The sequence below is a fragment of the Oreochromis niloticus genome, linkage group LG13, assembly GCF_001858045.2.
Source record: "Oreochromis niloticus isolate F11D_XX linkage group LG13, O_niloticus_UMD_NMBU, whole genome shotgun sequence".
Lineage (NCBI taxonomy): Eukaryota > Metazoa > Chordata > Actinopteri > Cichliformes > Cichlidae > Oreochromis > Oreochromis niloticus.
The window spans coordinates 16,559,486-16,579,966 of NC_031978.2; the positions used below are offsets into that span (position 1 = coordinate 16,559,486).

At 42.8% G+C, this 20,481-nt stretch overlaps 1 protein-coding gene across 5 annotated transcripts in view; it reads right to left on the bottom strand.

Annotated features, from left to right (window-relative positions):
- Positions 1-20,481, bottom strand: part of zmiz1a (zinc finger, MIZ-type containing 1a) — a 107,842-nt gene that overhangs the window by 23,678 nt on the left and 63,683 nt on the right. For 4 of the 5 annotated variants that reach the window (XM_019366539.2, XM_019366538.2, XM_019366536.2 and 1 more), the window contains exons 4-6: positions 10,922-11,032; positions 8,131-8,244; positions 4,172-4,277 (exon numbers count right to left, since the gene is read on the bottom strand). In XM_019366539.2, the coding sequence (XP_019222084.1) occupies positions 4,172-4,277; positions 8,131-8,244; positions 10,922-10,990 (289 nt within the window). In that variant the 5' untranslated portion in view covers positions 10,991-11,032. Of the gene's footprint in view, positions 1-4,171; positions 4,278-8,130; positions 8,245-10,921; positions 11,033-18,740; positions 18,884-20,481 lie in introns of those variants that run through there. The other variant, XM_019366537.2, reaches the window with a different exon arrangement.

Consider the following 20,481-nt stretch of genomic DNA (forward strand, 5'->3'; position numbering starts at 1 on the left):
TACTTGTTTACGCTCGTGGTTGTATTTATGGCATTCCTAACATGTGTCACCGACAGGGAAGATTCAAAGTGCCCTCTGGTGGGCAAACAATGCAACGTCAACACTCGCAACATGGTTGAAGGGTGTTTCTCCCACCTCGTCTTTGTATTTAAATTTTCATTTATCTGCTGTTATAAGTGCAGACACAGACAGATTAATATCAGCCAGTAATCTCTACCCACCTATACATTTGTTGGGCTCAAGCAAAAAATGAAAAAAATCTATGTGTTTGGTACAACTTTGTAAGTAACGTATCTTAATAAGAAGCATATTTCTTTAGTATGCATTTAATCCAGACAAAGCAGGAATGCGTCACCTTGGCAACCAAGTGACCATAGCTTTAAAACGTTGTATTTTAATCAAAGGCATAATCTTTTTCTAAACCCAACCTCACAGTTTTAGACCATAGCTCTAACCCAGTAGTTTTAATGTCCAAACTTATTCAAGAAACTATTTTAAATAATAACTTACTGACATAATATGACAATCCAAGTTTCATGTTTTTTTACTGTCACAATAAGGCCATACCGATATATTGGCTTCCCTGATATATCAGTCAAACTTTATTCAGGAAGATGGTAAAAGATGATAAATAGTTTTTATTTTACAAACTTTTGTGAGACTGTGCTAGTGTATCTCTGTGAAACAGACAAACAGAGTGGAGAGAAAGGAGAGGAGACACAGGTCATGTGAAGATGATGTACTTGAGTTTATGACTTGTTATGCGCAGCTTTCCAACAAGTGCACATCCATCTAAATTCTCTGGTTGAGATGAAAGCTTTGTTTAGTTCTAACCCTGAGCACCTAGCCATTGTCCCGTGTTCTCCTGGCAACGCTGGTTCTTGTTTTTGCGTTTTCCCCTCCGCTGACTGGAAAAGCACCTTTTCTGTTTTACTGACTTCTCCTTTCACAAACTAAGCAGGAGGAAAAAAACCTACTGCTCAAAACTTCAGCACCGGGAACCAGTATTGTGAGTGAGACTTGCTAGTACAGGAGAGCAGGCTACAGGAAAGCTGCTGAAGGAGGGGGTGGGGACTAGTTTGCAAAATCAGATATATATTTATAGCATTAAGCGAAAGCTAGAGTTAAGTCTATGCCATGTTAAGGCCTGGAAAAAATGTTGTATATGTCATTTTAACGTATGCAGATAAGGTTTTATAGTTCGAATCATTGTTTGGATAGGGACTTTAACCTTCTGTGTAAATTACAATATCACTCGAGATTCCAGTCTAAATAACTATTACGTCTTTGAGTTAGACAAAGGGAAAACAAGTAGCAACCTGTGTGTATCTTAAACATTAAAACTAAAAAAGCTACCATTCCAGGGAGGAGCCGCCTCTAATCCAGGGCATGTCAAGTCACGCTGGAAACATACACATTCAAAACAATCCAAGTCACACTTAAGATGTAATCCAAGTACAAACAACAGGAGGAGATATTGTCAAGGAGATGAGGTGACAAGCTGATAACTGCAGATAACTAAAGTTGATCTTGGTAACAATTTGTGAAGCTTTTCCTTCATAAAAAGAAGATAACTAACTTTTTATGAGTTTATATTCAGAGTAGCAGTTTCACTGAAAAAGGCAGCAGAAAAAGCCTCGACAGATTATGTGGTTGATCTAATTTCTTATGTGTTGTGTTTTGTGTATTTGTAAGGCGGAAAGGGCGTCTCGATCATCTAATGAACCTCTGAGGTGTAAGCGTATTTGTACTAGACTACAGATTACTGGGTGTAAAACATAAACACTTGAGTTTATTTTTCTTTTAACCTGAGCTTATAGCATGCCTACTCTAAAAACAAAAAACAAAGACATGGAGCAAAACATCAGTGCTAACATCCTACTACGCTAACAGCAGTAATGCTGTGTATCTATGCTGGTTCTGAGAGTTAACAGTGCTAATGCTACGTTGCCTAACAGCAGATAGGTCTCTTCTCTGGCTGATTCCAGATTAGAGCAACATACTAATCCCCCAGGCTTCACTGCAGGGTCACAATCTCCAGACAGCTCATCGTCAGCTGCCTGCTGTTGCTGAAAATCTTTCTACTTCACTCGACAGGTCTCACAGTCAGCAGTTTATACTTTCATACTGTGCAGCTATGCCTTTGTACTTTGTTCATGGGTTCAATTACTTGAAAAACACTTAATTGAGACACACAAAAGGGTTGATGTAAAGATTAAAATGCAAAATAAGCCTTCTTGGAAACCTACAAGTTTAGTGATTAGTTTCTAATATGTTCACTCAGCATCTATTTTTATTCATTCTCCAGTAATTTGTGGCTGCAAGTTTTAAAAAAAACAAAAAAACCCACAAATATCATTTTAAATGTTTTTGTTAAGCTGCTCAAATGGAGAGTGGGGATAATTGTTTTATCAATTTCTTATTTGACTGATGCTTTCAAAGAAAGTGTCAGTGTGATTGATCTGCAGTCTGCCTCCATCCCTGAGGAGCCTACAGATAGCATCCCAGACTCCTTGGCCCTTGTCTGGGCTCTCAGGTGTCAGATTCACAGGCTTCTGTCGCCATGCAGACTCCGAGAACATTGTGCTGGAGCTGCACAATTAGACACACACGCATGCATAAATGCACGTACATACACACGCACACGCAAGGCAGGTGAAAACACACAAACGACCACACAGACAGCCAACACTTCTCTGCATCTTTTTCTGAGCGCATGGATGTATCTTTGATTTCATGCACACATCTTGTCTCCGCTGTCATCCCCTTGTCTGGTTTCTCAGACAGACGTCCTTGTAGGGGAGCTAAGACGGACGCTCAGTGAGTAAGATCCGCCCTGAGTCATATCTGCTTCCCACCCCAGCAGCCTGTCTGCCCTGTTTAATGGCTGGCTGCATCATATCTCACATCCCTCCCCCGACCCCGCATAATTACACTATAGTACCCATTTGTCTCCTGTACATAAACAGCTCTTCCTGAAACCCTCGTGCTGTCTTCTATTAGATCCCAGAACCATCAGCAGGCCTGAAGATGATTCTGACTGTCAGTCGGGCCCAGCCCAGCCCAGCCAGGCAGCCTGCCAGCCAGTCCGTGCCGTGGCCTGGACAACAATCATATTATCCCAACGCAGGAACACAGAGAGAGAGAGAGAGAAACACAACAATCAATAATGTACAATGACGTCTGTCTGACCACTTAAGTTCCTCCCAACAAGATGCTTCCCGCCACAACTGAAAGCTGATATTCACCCTTAGCAAATGCTCATATCACGGACACTTTGGACAAAAAAACAAAACAAAGCAGAAACTCCCTTCTGTACATTTAACTGCAACACATTTAACTGTAGCCTGTATGAGGAATTACAGGATAAGATTTCAAAGCCGTTACTGACATAACTGCAGTTCCTGTTTTCCAACAAATGACACACGTTTAACTTGTCAGAAAAACAAAGAAACCAGACAAAATATTTGACTCTTATTATTCCTACTCATGCAACCGCTGAATAAAGGTTTATCTGTGCTCTGACTGGCTGACAACAGCTTTGTCAGGTTTCTGTCAGGCAGAGCGAGTGGTCCAGCACACATCAGCGACACCTCTCCAGCCATCCATCTCTTTCTCTGTCTCTCCTCTCTCTCCCGCCTCTGCATGTTTCACGTTGACAAATGTACAAGAACAGGCAGCTCCTGCAGGACTGTGGGAGGCGGAGAGGCGGGGAGGGGAGGTATGGATCGGGGGAAATTGGATTTGATAGATAAATGTCTGAGGATAGCATTACTGTTCACTCTTTCTCTTTTGGCTTCATGTGTATGTGCGTGTAGGCTGCACGCACGCAGTGCGGAAACACTGTTGAGTGGACTCTTTTTCTCAGGCTACCTCTCAGACGGCTCATCTCAATAGCACATCAATGTTTAATGGGAACTAAAAATAACTTCACATTATAATGCTCCATGGACTTTTTGTGTGATGTTTGTGGTTGCTGGTAGAAATCAACCAACCACAGATTCATGGTGACTTTAACAGACATTTCTTTTTTTGATTTATTGAAACTACACAGTTATTTAATTAATAAGCTAAACTGTCTGTTAGCATAAGACTTTAAGATGTGATTTTATGATATGTGACTTGTTTTGTATACAAAGAAAAGTTGTTTTTTTTAAGTGATGGGTCTTACCTGCAGATTTAGGAGTGAATTTGTCCCTGTTGGCAGCACATACAGCCAGGAGCCTGTAGCCCAGGTCCAAGTCAAACCCCTGCTGAGCAGCAACGCGACTCACCACCTGGAGAAAGAGCAGCGGATCGTGAGTATAGCTGCTGTCTATTTATCAAAAGTCCCCAAGTTGAATTTCTAAATATTCTCGACTGCTGAATTTATTAACTGTGCTCATATTTTGAGCCACTGTTGTAAATAAACTTCATTTCTCTTCAGAAAGAGTGAACGCTCACACACAAATACACACACGCAAAGACAGACAGTAAGATTAATGTGGAGTCTGCAGTCTGGATCGCTCCAGTGATCCACAGTTGGGACAAGTTTGATGACTGTATCCTCCTCCAAGAGAGGCAAGAGTGCCAAACCACAGTCATTCTGCAGGAGGAGCAGAGCTTATGAAGGGTCACCTGAAACAAGTCTGCACTGACCAGGAAGTGACCTGGCCAGAGCGCGACACCCAGCCAGCCGGAGCGTGAGTCAGATGTCCAAACAGATGAGGAGAATGTGGGACTTTTTCATAGTGCTAGTAACTTTTTCTTTTTTTCTGAGATCATACTGAAAAGTGCAGGCTTTGTTGAATCTATATGTGAGAGGGGAAATACTATGTAATTCTGACTGCGCAGAGCCCAATATAAACACACATTCACTCGGAGTTCCCCTGTACTCGCTACCAGGCATCCACCACCCAACTAAAAAAAAATCAATCAATAAATAAAAAGACCACAAGGTGATGGTGCATTACCAGCTGCTGGCCGGATATTACATTGCCCCAGATGTTCTATGAGTGGCTCAAATGAAAACAGGAAGGTATGCAGTTCCAGGGGACGTCCACAGTGGGGACTAACCTCTGGATAGTCTCCAGAACTGTCTGCTCTGAAAGCACCTGAAATAATAGGTATTGGGGTATTTTTCTGTCGATTAAAGCTTCAGTTAGCGGGTAAATATTTTAGAATTAAGCATTCTGAGTGCGCAAAGGTTTAAAAAATATTTCAATAATCCTTTTGTGTTAATATCTTGAAGTTGAACGGTCTTAGTACATAAAGCAGTAGCCTCACAGTATCTAATATAACATTTCAGGAGCTACTACGGGTTGAAGTTAAACAGGACTAAACAGGAAATGTTTATTATAAGGGAACCCGATTTACTTTTGTCTAAGGTTTTCTAATCCATCTACTATTAAAACACAAAATAGGAATAGTTCTCGAAGCTTCTTTAGGGACATTTAAAACTCTTTCTTGGATGTTGGTTGCATTTTGTTGTGCTCTGCTCTGTCAAGATGATCCCATAGTGCTTCAATAATTCTGAGGTCTGGGCTGTGGGGAGGCCAATCCATGACCGATGCACATTTCTATCCAGTTATGCTTTACTGCTCTGTCAGTATGCTTAGGATTATTGTCATGCTGAAAGATGAGGATCTTTGCTGCAATCAGAGGATCTCCAGATGGTAATGCATGGTAGATCAAAATCAGACTGTTCCATCATTTTAACAAGAACCCAAACACCACTGGGTGAAATGGAGCGCAAAACCATGACAGAGCCTCCACCGTGTTTAACAGATGCCTGTATACACTTACTGCTGCACCTGTCTCCCAGTTTCCTCCATATATATTGATATAAAATTTCAAATTTGAGTTTGTAGCTCCATCAGACTGATTTCAGCACAGTCTTGTGTAAAGTGGCAAACCTCAGCCTTTTCTCCTTGTTTCCCTTTCTTAAGACTGGCTTCTTGACAGTCGCCCTTCCACTGAGAACATTTGTGATGAGGCTTCACTGAACAGTAGATGGATGAACTGAAGGAGCAAATACATCTATCAGGCGGCAGGTTTTAAGCTAACAGTTTTTTGGGAATCATCTTATTGGTGCAAAAATACTTTATGCCTGTTAAACTGTGTTAACTTTGGCATTTTTTTTTAAAGATTCAACAAAAAAAGGGAACAAATGATGTGTTTTTGCAACAGGATGCTAGTAACAAGGTGCCAAAAGCTACAACTTAAAATCGGTTCTTTGCTAAGTCGTCTGTTATATGTAGACACAAGACTGATTCATCCTGTGAATTAGGTTCCTTTTTTATGCTTGAATGATTCATAGGCCAGTGTTACAGGGGTAAGCAAACATAAAACATTCCTCTTAAAATAATCATTTATAATAAGTAGACCTAAAATGAGTCAAAAAGCAGCCAATGTCCAAAAAAAGACTTTGAAAGACCTTTAGAAAACCTGTTGAAATGTTTCTCCAGAACACTTTAAACAATTAGAAGCAAGTCTGGCTCCTTGGAAGGAAAACACAAAGAAAAGAGAGGTGGCTCGACACTTGTGCACAATACTGTAAAAAGCTTGGGAGGTGAAAAAAGAAAGAAAACTGGTGAAATGATGTCAATAATAGGGTTTATTTGATTGTTCCATTCAGGAGAATAAAATATACAATTCTACACTTCCAGTGCAACTGCATTATATCCATCTGAAGCTGCTCAGGACACATCAGGATTAAGCAAACTATTCTGACAAACGGTCAAATCGTGTTGCTGTCAATGGCTTAATTTCCTGCGTGAGTGAGTCTGCCCTACAGTTTATACAAGGCAGGCAGCCAGTTACAGAGGCTAGCATAGATTCAACATGGATTTAACAGTGTTTCACCTCATAAGCCTTTTTCAGCTTAATCTCCCTCTGAGGATGTGCATCCAAGCACATATTTCTGTCAATATGAAAACAGCGCTGTGAGAGGTGCTGAAAGGGTTAGTAGGCCACTCACTTTCTTGTTTATCTATTTGCCAAAGAGAAAAGGAATCAGTTTTGTAGTTTATTTTTAACTGCTGTTGAAGTCATTCGTGAAAGACAGCTCCTTGTGAACTACGTGGGAGAATTTAGAAAACTGTGGAATCATATACAAAAATAATACATATGTCTGCATCCACTATGTTACCGCCCACACATTTTGCATAAACATAAAGAAACAAACAAAACAAAAAAAACACTATACCTGTCATGTAAAGTGATTCTAACAGTGGAATACTTGTTATTTGCATCATCTCGTCCTGACTCTAAAGCCTCCGGGGAACAGACGATGTCCTCCACATGGTGCATGCGTTCAATTAACAGTCATGTTTAAATTTCTCTTTGGATCTCTGATACATAACCGGCATGAAGACAAAATCCTGAAAGAATGCACAGACTTGTTGCGTGCTCTAATTCTCCAGATAAGCAGCAGTTTGCTCTAAGTCTGACGAAACAATTTAGCTGATGGAAACCGCACCATGCTGAGAGGGATCTCAGTGGTGGGCTCGATTGTATAGCTCCTTATCGGCCTTTAAGAGGCTTTTATTGTGATTTACACATTAATGAGCATTTATCTGTTTGCTCACGTGAACGCTTGGGCTGGGAACAGCGTTCTTTCAGTGCTGCAAAGGCTTATCTTTGCAATAAACACGTGAAACACGCAGGTCTTTGCTCTAAGGGCTCGCACACATGACTGCGCATGTAAGTACGTGTGTGAGAGTTTTGTACACACCTGGTGAGAGCCAGCTCTCTGGCCCTGTGCCCAGATCGATGAGCAGCAGCTAGCGAACTGAAAGGCGATAGCCAGAGGTGACTGGGTAGTTACAAACCTCTTCATACCTCTTCTGTGTATGTGTGTGGTTTTGTGTGTGCACAGCACAATGTAGCAGCAGCTGACGACAACTTCTGTCAAGAGCCTAAGCAGCTAGATCACCTCTGGATACAAATTACAACGTACTATTAACAGCTTTGTAAAACAATCTGAAATATCTACATGAATATTACATGAAACTTGTGTATATACGATCCTAAACGTCGGCTAAAAGCCTCAGAGGTGGACACATCCTTATCCAAATCTAATTACTGTTTTCCTTGTCCTCAAAAAGTACCTGAAAAACTCAACAAAAACCATAATTAGTGTTTGCGTACCGTCAGACATCCCATGAGACTTTGCTCGAAAGGTCGCTGGAAGGCCCGGGGATCTCCACACCAGTCGAGCAGCTCTGTGGCCGCTGAGTGGAAGTTGGCTGGGTTCTGTAAGTGCTGTGCAAACAGACAGAAAGGAGACTGCTATTAGAGACAATGGGAAATAATGAGTGTTATTTTTTTCGCATCAAGTACAAATTGGAAAAACACTGAACCCAAGTAGTTTTGCAGCCTTGTTCTCCCCCCCTTAAACTGCCTTGATTTAATGTCTTGTGTTTCTCCGCAACCCTGTGAGGACCTTGACTCTTTCCAATATACGCCCACTCAGGGCTCAGCTGCAATGTGGGAAGAAGATCACACCCATATCAACAATGATGCCAGTGTTTCTTGTTAATCTCTCTTGGCAACACCCATCCCTCACCCCCATGACCCACACAGCAACCAAATCTTTCCCTCCAATTCTCCTTCTCTCACTTCCCCTCATTCACTGCCTGTTCTCAGAGTGTAACAGAGCCCAGGCACCATTACTCCACTGGCTGACTTGGCTGTGCACAAAGAAAACAACCTTGGTCCTGGCAGCTATGTGTGCAGACTCAATACGAGCCGTTGGTGTGTTGTCTAATCTCTTTGAGTCTCTGTCTGTCTCTCTCGCTTGTTCACTGAGGCCTGAAACAGTTGAGTCTTTTCTTCCCAGTGTCTGAAGGCTACTGAGGCTGGCAGGACACAATAAGCGGTTTTAAAATTGGGCTCCCTTTCTTCACGGCTCAGGAGGTTAATAGCTCTGAAATGGCGCAGAGCTGCAGCTCGTTCACTCGGCGAGATTGAGCCCACTTGAAAGCATTTATTATTCTCATCTAGAGCTGAAGCGTTATGTTTTGTGTGCTCTTGGAAAGAAGGTAGAACTATTGTCTTTAGGGGGCAGCAGAGGTGAGCATTTTTCAAAGGGCAGCTTTCTGGCAACGTGTGACAAAAGGGACTCCTCGTTGCAAATGCGACGTGTCAGGCCGGTGCCCGCCCACTGAGAAAATCTCTGAGAGTGTCCAACGATATCATGGGCTTCAAGAGAGGCCTTGAGTGACTCATCTTTTGTGATGTGAAGATTAAGCATTATAGAGTTAGTTGTAGACTCTCACAGGAGTCTGACTGATGACGAAGAAAAGCAGAAAGAGTGAGAGAAAGTGAGAGATGCTCTCGTCAAGGTTCAGTGAGAGGGAGGAGAAGAGCCTGTTCTAGATGAGTGATATAATCTGGCATTATTGCTGCTTGATGGGAGGCGTATCAGCCTCCAGCGCGAGAGGAATCAGAACTAGCACAGCAGGGGCTGTCTGTCTAGATCTGAACTCACAGCTCCTCCTGCCGCAGCGCTCGCCACCAACTCTGCCTGACAACCTCGACTCTGGTGTGAGGGGGAGGACAGCGGAGTGAAACAGCTCAGCTGAGTTTCAGGAGGAGGATGGGGCCTGAGCTGTTCTTGTTGTTGTTTAGGGTTGGATGAGGACAAGAACTGGGAAGCGGGGGAGAGAGAGCAGCCGCAGCAGTGATGGGGCTTTAGCACACCAAGAGACAGACGTCTGACAGACTGTCCTCAGCGAGATGACGGACCGACGTACTCCTCTTTTTAGGCCGGCAGTGGTTCAGGCTGTTCAGTGCTTACCTGGCTGCAATAAAAAAATTTAAAAAACACCACACAAAAAAGGGCATAACAGCTGGCTCTCTGCCAGCGGCTTTCCCCAAACCAAAACAACACCCTGCTAGCAGAGCTACCACAAGCTCAGCGCTCAATGACTAGCTCAGAGCCTTTGAAGTCAGGTTTACTACAAGCTCCATTACAGCAAAAGCTGAGGAGTACATAAAACAAACTACAATTAGTGCGTTTATTAAGCCAGACGTGTTAAATCCGCCTATTAAAGGCTTATCGGTGACGCCAAGGAAAGTAAGCGAGGGGGATTTTAGACGTGAGCAGTGTCAGTTACTTCAAATTGTATTCACTTGAAATGAGCTGACGTTTCAAAAACTAGAGCCTTTCTGAGATTTGGTGTCATGCAAAAGAGCCGAGGCGATCGGAGCCTGTTCAGATGGAGGTTATTATGAAAGGTGCGCAGGAGTTTAGGAGGGAACGCGGGAATAAGGGGGTGGAGGTGGGAGGTTCAACAATGGGTAAAGAGAAATCGCAAAAAATCACAAGCTAAGAAGCCCCATCATTCACTGAGTCACTCTAAGGCATGGTGTCATATGGATGTTTTCAGATATAAAGCATCACACCCACGTAGCATAAATGAATATGCCCACAGCCAGCCAGCTAGCCAACCAGTCTATGAGCTCTTGTAGACGATTAATCACAGGCAGAGGCGGTAGCCCTGGGTTATGTCTGTCTGTATGTATGTGTCTGTGAGGAGTCTCCTGAAAGCTGACAGTCAAAGAAGTATTTAAGCAAAACCACAACAAGGGTAGGCAAACGTCAAGCATCAGGAACGTGAAGTAAGGGAACACAGGACCAGGAGAAGAAGGGAGGGGGGCTGTTATGTTGCTAGTCGCTTTGAAGTCTGTTCCTGTGTTCGCTGCCAGATTTGCCTCCCTCTCTCTTTCTCGCTCTATGACCCTGTGCAACTTGATCTGTGTGACTGGAGCTAATGGCCAGAAAAACTGATGCCCAAATAAGGTGCTGAGGGGAGAAAGTAATGCAGGAAGGATGAGGAAATGTACATTCTTCTGTCTTTGCCTCTAAAAACTGTGTCTGCAAAGGAGTAAAATAAGGAGGAGGAGGGGGCTTCTACACACTGCTCTGCATACACACCTGTTTGATGCACTGCAGCCTGTCATTGGTCTGCTGGATGTGCCGGTCCATTGATGGTAACGTGTTCATCTTGATGTCTCTATCGGGACTCCATTAAAGAGCTCTTTTACTCTGTAAAAGAAGAGGATGGGGAGAAGTACAAGTGTTACAACAGGTTTCTGTCAGGTCCCCCAGTGCGTGCAGAGTTTGCAGGCTGTAAATTTCAAACAGTAGCTCGAGAAATTTTTCAAACTGAGAAGCAGGCTTGTTTACGCGCTGACTCACTGAAGGGTTTGATCAGCCTCGAGCGCATATTTTTGGCAAATGCACGAAACTGAGATGTCCTGCAGCAGCAGCATTAATGACAAACGGAAACACGGTGAAACTGAAAGGAAACTTTTGCAGCTTTTTTGCTACCTATGTGAGAAAAGTCTCACACTGCAAAAGAGAAAAGACAGCTGTTAGCAACCCTCAGAGCTGAAGTTATCATTGTGCCGTGGACAAACAAATCAAACAGAAGATAAGGTTCTTCTTTTTCTCTTTCTTTGCAACAACATGAATAATTGCCACCGTGTGTTCACTTTTCTGAGCATCTCAGAGAAATATGTTGAGATTTGGATTAATGGGTATCGTGCTGATTTGCCAGCGAAGCCCCCGTCCCTCACCGTCCCTCTGTGTTTATCTCTATCAGTACTGGTCCGCCTCACATTCCTCCACACAAAAGGCCAACAGAGAAACCACAGGTGGGGGTGGAAAGCTGCTCAGCACTGATAAAGGGTCCCCCAAGATCCCCTGCTGCGAGAAACAGAGCGAAAGAACAAACACGATCGAAACACAGTGCTCAGCCTGAGAGTTTTCATCTGTAGCGCTCAGTCTTGTGCACCTATCTTAGAAAGAGCACAGCAATATGCACACTCTCTCTCTTTTACACGCGCGCGCACACACACACACACTTAAGAGCATGTAAACACAAAAGCTTGAATTCTTCACTTTGATTAAGCGTAAAGGTAAAACTTCAAAGCCACACTTTAAGAATAAGACTGTATTACTAATCCTCCGAGCTTAAGCATTACCAGATTAGAGTTACACAGAGTGCACTTACAAAGTCTTGAACATCACCAATACACTGCTTGCATGAGTAACAAGGAATTCTGGAGCAAATGTTATGAAATGCCGGGCAGGGAAATGTCTCATCGCGCTGCACGGTGTGGGCGCTGACTGTCCTGAGGAAACTGCTAAATGCGTACAGTGCGAGCCACAAAGTCACTCTGACTGTGCAAAACTTGACCCCTAACTTTGTGTGGCCTAATTCTGCCATGCTGCTGTGTCTCCCAGCGTCCAGCAGATGTCTCCCTCTCCTGCTGCTAACCAGCATGTCTCTTTTTATACACTACACCTGGAGCAAGTGGTCCAGAGAGGGCTCCTTTAAGCCCTGACAAGTGCTACAAATCCCCCTTCAGCAGGCAGGCAGCTCCACAGACCGCTAACAGGGCACGCTTCAGCCCAGCGCTGGCCGTCTGACCTTGTGGCTATTGATTAACTGTTTCTCCTCCAGCTCCCCTTCCTGCTGTCCCAACACATCAAGACTAGAAAGAAAAGAGGAGGGCCGGGGGCTTTGGGGTGGAGATAGCTACATATTTTAACCATCTTTCTTCCCTCCTTCCCTCTGTTGCACTTTCACAAGGTCCAACACGCACACACACACCCCTCCCCATCAACATACAGCTCTTTTGTTAGTCGATGAAAAGATGGGCCCTGAGGTTCTGAAAGGAAAATGAGGTGGAAATGTGACTGGTTGGCCAGGCTGCGCTCAGTGAGCGGCATTGTAACTGAGACCAGAAGCCAATTCACCTGACTGACCGACTGTCCGGGCTGTCAGACCACCCAGCAGCACACGCCCATGTAATGTGTTGCGTAACAGATGATGCTCCATTGTAGACGGAGCAGAACTTCTCCCAGTTGCCCCACATCCTCACTCCTCCTCCTGTACTTTCAAAACGAAACACGCTAATCTGTTATCTGATCACTGGGAGGGGAAGCTAAATGTTTTACCGCAAAATGTTGAAATCTCTGCTCTCAGTTTTCCACAGATTCACTGATTAGGCTGGAAAAAAAAACCTTATGTGTGTGTCTTAGTGTAGCAGTTGACTTTTTTTCCCCCTCCTTTCCAGAGTTATATTTTTCTGTTTTTGGGCAACTTCCATCATTGTTTGAGCATGCACAAGCCACAGACAGACCTGCTTAATCTTTATTGTCTTCCCAACATCTTAATCAGCAACAGTCAGCACTGCTTACCCGAGGTGCAAAGGAAAGCATTACACATCCAATTATGATGTGCATATTACGACCTCCCTACAAAAAAGCAGTGGGAGGACGCTGCTATGAATCAGTGTAGAGTAAGAGCAAAATATAAGCAGTGCTAACATCCAAGGAAGCTTGTGTTCTTATTTTTTTTGTTTCCCTCCTTCTCTTTCTGTTTCTGAGCAAAAACGAGCTCGGGGAAACGGGGCAAGAAATAAGCAATCCTAAACAAAAGCACAGTGATATGAAAGGCCCTGAAGAATGGCAGGAAGAGGGCAAGAAGGGCTAGGCTCGGTGGAGAAAAGAGACAGCGAGAAACAAAAAAAAAGTGAGAGTGTTGAAATGATCTCTTCATTATCAACAGCAGCAGCACGCACATGCACAGACACAGCGTACGATCGCTCATAGCGCGAGTGATTTCTCATTTCAGACAAATGACTACCACCTTTGTCAAGTGCAGTGAGCTTTGTGAATGTGATCGGTCGTTACACGGAGGCAGCTGTGCAGGAGCTTGTGACACATCGCAGTGCTGTGCATTGTGTGGGAGTACATTAGGAGCAGGGTTGGATGATACGGTTGCAATCAGCGCCTCGATAGGTCAATCACAGTATTCTCCAAAATCAATGCGCAAGCAGTGAGATGCTAATGAATGCAAAATTACCTGCGTAGACATCAGCTGCCGTTACAAACTAAAACTGTAGAAGCTGTGTGCTGTGCACTGATGAAAGAACGGGCCCCTTTGCTCCCTCGAGGGCCAATCTGAGACCCACTTAAATAATCTGTTCACACTCACTTAAAAAACAACTAAACGTGTTAAAAGCACATTTAAATAATATGTTATAGGTTTATAGCGTGCCAGTAATACATAATAATAGGTCCAAAGTTAGCTTTAACTTAGCTCTGTGGTCACAGAGCATTACTCATAATCCCATATGACTTTTTGATGACTTGCCCATCATCTTTACAAAGGCTGCATTGTTTCTGTCAGTCACTGCAGGTCGGCAGTTGGGTCCTTACAATTTGCTTTTGTACTTTAGACAAAAGGATGTAAATGAGATGACGAATGAAAAGATTCATGTGAGAAATAAACTCCTTGTCGGAGTATAGCAGGACCTTATAATTTATTTTTATTAGTTCTTAATCATAGCTTGTTGATAAATAATAGTAATGTAAAATTATCTGCCTTATTGAGGATCCAAACTTCTGCAGCTATGCAAGCTATAAGTGCAACATGCTGTCGCCGCTTCCTTGAAATTTTTTTTAATGATTTTTAAAGTTGAAGTCGGAAAAGGTTTCACGGTGCCTCGGGAAGGGTCTATTTCAAAATAATGAAGGGCTTTTACATAACCGCATGGAAAATTATATACTGTTTTAATGCTGAATCTATGCTGTAGGTGAAGTGCAGAGGGGAGTGCTGAACAATGAAAAAAAAGAGCAATCTGATGAAGTCTGACCAGTGATCAACTTCATTTTGAAAAGGAGAACTCTGTTCTCTGGACTCAGCGGGGGATCTTCACTCCTCCTCTTCATCTTCAGTCATATGGCCACAGATTTTCTTTTCGCTCTCCTCTCCTACAGCCCCCAAGACATCATTAGAGCCACCCAGCATGCGAGTCCCTTACACCACCTTCCATTTTCCATTCTATCATTTTCTTCTCCCCATCCCTCATATCTCAACCCTCCTGCCACTCTTCTTTCCTCCCTCACTCCCTCCCTCCCTCCCTCCCTCCTCCTTCCCGGGGCCCCGTGTGGAGCTGCCATAACAGGAGGTGGAATGGATTCATTTGCTCTAATGTGGTTTGGGCTGCAGCGTGGCACGGCACAGAGCGACACTTTATCCCAGTGCACCGAGCTTCTCTCCCTCTCTTTCTCTCCCTGTGTGCAGTTCATGTGTTTTCAAACAGGCCAATCAACACCACTCAGCTGTGCTGGCCTCTCTTTACCTCTCCCTCCCACAATCTCTGCTCTCAGTATGTCTGTAAAAAAGCCACCAGCCATTTCTCTCTCTCTCACACATACACGTTATTATCTTTAGTGGCAAACTCACAATGCCATACAGCAGCTATTTTCTTTATATTCTCCAGTCCACTCCATTTTGTCGTCAGCTTTCTTCATTTTTTTTCTTTACAAACCTCCTTCCATCTTCATATCTTTGTTTTTCTGCCTTGTTTCTGTCTATTTTGTTGACTCCCTGCTAATCCTCTCCTCCGCTAATCTCTACCCTTCTCCTTTTCCCTCTCAGCAAAGCCAACTATTAGTCATATCGCTCCCTCTGGGCTTTATAAAACTCAAACCCTCTACACCATCACAACCACCAGCCTCTATAAAAATGTGAAACGACTTGTCCCAGGGGTGGAAAAAATAAACTCTAAATGTTGCTGTTTGTTTATCTTCTGTTTTAATGTGACAACCACAGGAGCACCGGGCAGCTATGTGACACCCAACACTGCAATGCAAACAGCTGTGATGTGGGGATATGCGAGCAGCTCTGCTGCCGTCTATAAATATGGAGCTTCTGTTGTGGAATATTACAGGTATGCGCCACCAGATACCCCCGGGAACAGACGATTATTTCACCACTCTATATGTAAGTTCAAAAAAAGGAGCACCATGTGCTAAGTTAATGGAGACGTACCGCAGCAAGAACTGAATCCTATAATCTTTTAAGTTAATTTTAATTAACACAGTCATGGTGATGACAGCTGCTACAATTAGTTACCTTTTAAATGATCTTTTTGATTCATTTTTCTGTTTATAGGGTAAAAAATAACTTTTCATGAGTTGCAGTACTGTGCAAAGGTCTCAAGCCATTTATATATTGATTGGAAAATAGGAAATAGGCACAGCGGTTTATTGAAACACTGGCAAACATACAAGGATTGAATTTGTACACTTCTAACAAGCTTGAAAGTCAATATTTGTTATGATCACCTTTATTCTTCAACACAACCTGAACTCTTTTAGGTACGATTTCACTCCATAAGACTTTTCTCTCTGCTTCCTGCTTATGAATGACAGCCATCCTCCCACTGAGACCATTTCTGATGAGGCTTCAGTGAACAGTAGATTAATCAACTCAAGCACCAGATGATCTCAGGTTCTGTGTCAAGTCTTTGGCGGATTTCTATTACTTAACAACATGACTTTAAGGTACTTTTTTTTTTTTTTTTTTTTTTTAGACCTGCCACTTCTTGTTTTCTCCTCTATTTGTCCGGTTTCCTCAATTGTATTAAATGACATGCTGCACACTGCAGAGACATACCAAGTTTTGAGAATCACCAAAAATATTGTATTTGGTGTTTTTTGTAACAAAATGCCTAAAGATACAATTAAGCTGTGTCTTATATGTAGCCACAACACCGGTTCACCCCTTGAGTTAGGTACAAGGTACAAGGACCAGCAAATGACTAAAGAAAAACTTTGGAAGACCTTCAGAAAGCCTGGAGGTTTGATACTGTCTTTAAAAAAAGTCACAAAAAAATGACTCCTTGGAAGCCAAAAAATCAAATAAGGGGTGGCTCAAGACTTCTGCACAGCACAAAGCACTAAAACAGTGTCGACAGGTGGTTAAACTTATGATCATTTCAGCTCTACCAGGACAAGTTTAGAAATATAAGTTACACAAAGCCAGTAGTGAGATAATTCTACTAAGCTTTGCTATCTTTAATGTTTTACCACTTTCAGAACCAACTAGGAAAACAAAATATTTAATGAAATGTTTTGTATTAACAATGGGTCAAATATAGTTTTGTCTGTGAAAGATATTCCCCGCTGAGAGAAATTCACAGATAATTATCCACTGACTTTGTAGTTCCATTCAGCTTTGTGGAGCTTGTGAGCTTCTTAGCTCTCTAACGTTTCAGCCACATCAGAAATCTATTTTCAGGGGAAAAGTTCTGATAAGTTCTCTATACACAACCGATAAACAAAGAGAAACCTGGAGAGGAGAGTTTCAAGGCTCCCTGAGGAGTTAGTAGGCAACAAAATGGCCAAAGACATTTATTTGCACATGCTCTCCGTCTGCTGCATGTGCAAATAAAAGTATGTTTTGTCATGAGCTTGCACTTTGACAGCATTACAGTGGACAAATCCTGGGTTGCAAGTTGAGCTCTACCACCTGATAACTATAAAGCTAAATGCCAAATTACACCTAATCCCATATATTAACATAATAATACAACATTTTGTCACATTATTATCCGGGTCCAGCTGGGTTTACATTTGTATTGTCTATACAGAAATAATAAGGAAAGGCCATTTATCTAACCATGAGATACAAAAATCAGGTCATCCATGAGCAGAACAGAGCTTTGAGCATCACATGATGAATGAATGAACTCCTTATTCCATACAATGTTCCAGTTCCAGTTCCTGAGGACTAAAAATACCAACTGGGGGAGATTGTATGTCCTGGCTGCCACATATGATTTTCCACTGTCACCAAAGGCGAGATTTTATCACTAGAGATGCAAAAGAGACGAAGCAAGTGAGCATGTGTGTGTGTAACATTATGACAGTGTGTGTAGCCTTCAGGACTTCAGAGGCGAGTCTGAAGTTTATTAAGTGGGATAATGGAAGTTTAGTATGTTTTTAGGAATATGTGAGAGGAGAGGAGAGTGATTGACAGTGCAGTCTGACAGGCTTGTGTAAAGCTAACCTTATGGGCCTGACTCCAGCAGAGCTGTTAGCTCACACACCGCCCCCCGTGGCTGCTGAATGGGTAAACTGACAAATTCCATGTCCAGCACTGGCAAACTGCTGACCCAAATGCAATTAAACAACATCCACCAGGGTGAGTGTAACACATCAATGTACGGTAGCATATGAATGCGCATGTGATATGTCTGTGTGAGGAGAGAGTGATGAAGTGTGTGCAGGAAGGAGAAACAGAGAGACAGGGGCAGAGGGTGAGACTTACAAAGAGTGAGTGTGATTCAATCTGCTCACTAAGCCATGAAATGGTATTGGTGTCATTAGGGAGAGCAAAAATATATCTGTGCCAGCCTGCCCTCCACTCCCCTTGTCTCAGACACTCCAAATGCACAATCTTACAAAAAAAAGCTACCAGTCCAACCTCTTTGCACATAGTGGAACAAAATGTCCCACTGTGCTGCAGCTTCTGCTGAGCATCCTTTATTTATCCCTGTGGGCGAAGCCTTTAAACCATAAATAATATTTTTTTAAATCTCCGGAAGTACAACATGTTAAACTATAAACATGTGGACTAACCTTTGCATGTAATTTTACATTCTAACCCATACCCACGGTGCCATTGTATTTATTCATTTATTTTAAACACAATATGACGCTATTTTGACAAAAGAGTAATGCTAGGTCTGGCTAGCTAGTTGGCTAGGTGTGTTAGCCCTGTGCTAAGACTGGCAACCCTATTCCAGGCGTACCCCGCCCCATAACTAGCATATGCTCCAGCCCAACAACAACCCTGAATTTGATAAGTAGAAGAAAACAGAAAGATCGATAATATTTTTATTAATATAATTTAAGCTAGTAAAAAAAAAGGCTTAAAAAATGTACTTACCAGAGCGTAGTTAAAGCTTCTTTTACTAGCATATTGCCAAAGAAGACGGAAGTCTTTATACAAATGGGGGTGTTATAGATAAAACATTACCTAGCTTTATGGGAGGGCGGTGTTTAACAAAATTGTGCATTGTATACGAAAAAAGAGAAAAATTCTAACACGGGAGCCCCCTAGCGGGCATTCAAGGAACTGTAGTTTTTGCCACCTTTACATGGGCTAATTTTTTCAGCTCCAAAATAAAACCACAGTAATAACAGTACAGTACAGAGTTCCAAGTACTCTCTTCCTCATTCAGTTACCACAAATCATTAAAATTACTAATTACTAAAGGTCCTGTCTTTATCAAAAGCCTTTTTTAGGTATGAAAATACCTTAAAAAAAAGAAAAGAAAAGAAAAGAAAAGAAAAAAGAAAAATTGGCAATTAATTGTCATTGAAATTCACATGCCTTTAGGAAATTACAGGTCCTATAATTTATAATGACTTGTTCTTGGCTTTTCATACCATCAAGCATGTGTTACTGCTATCCAGCAAGAAATAAACAGCTAAGATATTCTAATGTTAATCTAAAAAAGGTACAGAATCCTTATTGATTTTCTGACTGCCGTGTCTATAGCCGAGCATTGCCTGGAGTCGGTACAGAATAAAGGACTTGTTCAAGGACACTCAAACAAGACTTGATGTTTACCAGTACATGCACCAGGGCCTCCCATATGAGAACAGTGTGTATCAGAGATGCAACAAACCCAAACAAATCACTTTTTCAAGCTCTGAGTGAAATCCTTTGACAGAGGATTTTTACAGAGACCGCTAAATAACCTTAGAGATAGCGAGACCTGCCTACACGGGTAGATGGGAGAGCGCATTCATCTTGCTCTTTGAGAGTTTGCTCACTGCCGTGCGAGAGCGAGAGGAGCAAACAACACAAAACATCTGCTCGCTGTGAAAATGAAACAGCCTAATGGTGTACACAGAGCACCAGTTTCATTCACTGAAGGGACAATCCACACAGGTATTATTTGGCACAGTGAGCGCAAAAAAAAAAAAAAAAAAAAAAAAAACAGCGCTGAAAGGCTAATGTGCTTCACTGCAGCATTTACAAAACACTCTTTCAGAGCTACAAAGCACTCCAACCGGGATGTGCGTGTGTTTATTTGTCATCTCAAGTCCATCACATCAGCTTATCTTCACGCATGCATGTGTGCGTAACATGTGGTGATGTGTGACATAGCGGGCACGCTCATAAGCAAACGCCACCAAACCTCGACAGGCTTTAAATGTGTGTAATTTTTTTCCTATGAAAGAATCATATTCTGCGGTGGCTTCGCTTGTGAGATTCAAGGTATATGTAGAAAGAGCTCAGGAGGAAGCGACAAATGGATGGGAAGAGAGGGGGAGACAGAAAACACTCACACAACATATTACGTGGAGCGGGAGGCAGGGTGAGGCAAGCAGGGAGGGGGGGGGGGGCTTGAAGAGCAGGAGAGAGAGAGAGAGATGGCGAGAGGTCATCCTTGGGTAATTTGTTTTGGTCCTCTCAGAGCGCAGACACACAGGGAGCAGGTAAACCAATTACAGTGTGACATGAATCACTAAGACCTACAGGCAGCCACACAGCTGGCCAGCCAGAGCAGCCAAACAGTCGACCGAGAGCGCGCTTGTCTCTTCCTCTAAGTGCTGGTCAATCACAAGCCGCAGCCCTCGTCCCTCCCTTTGACCACGACTGCACATCTGGAGGGAAC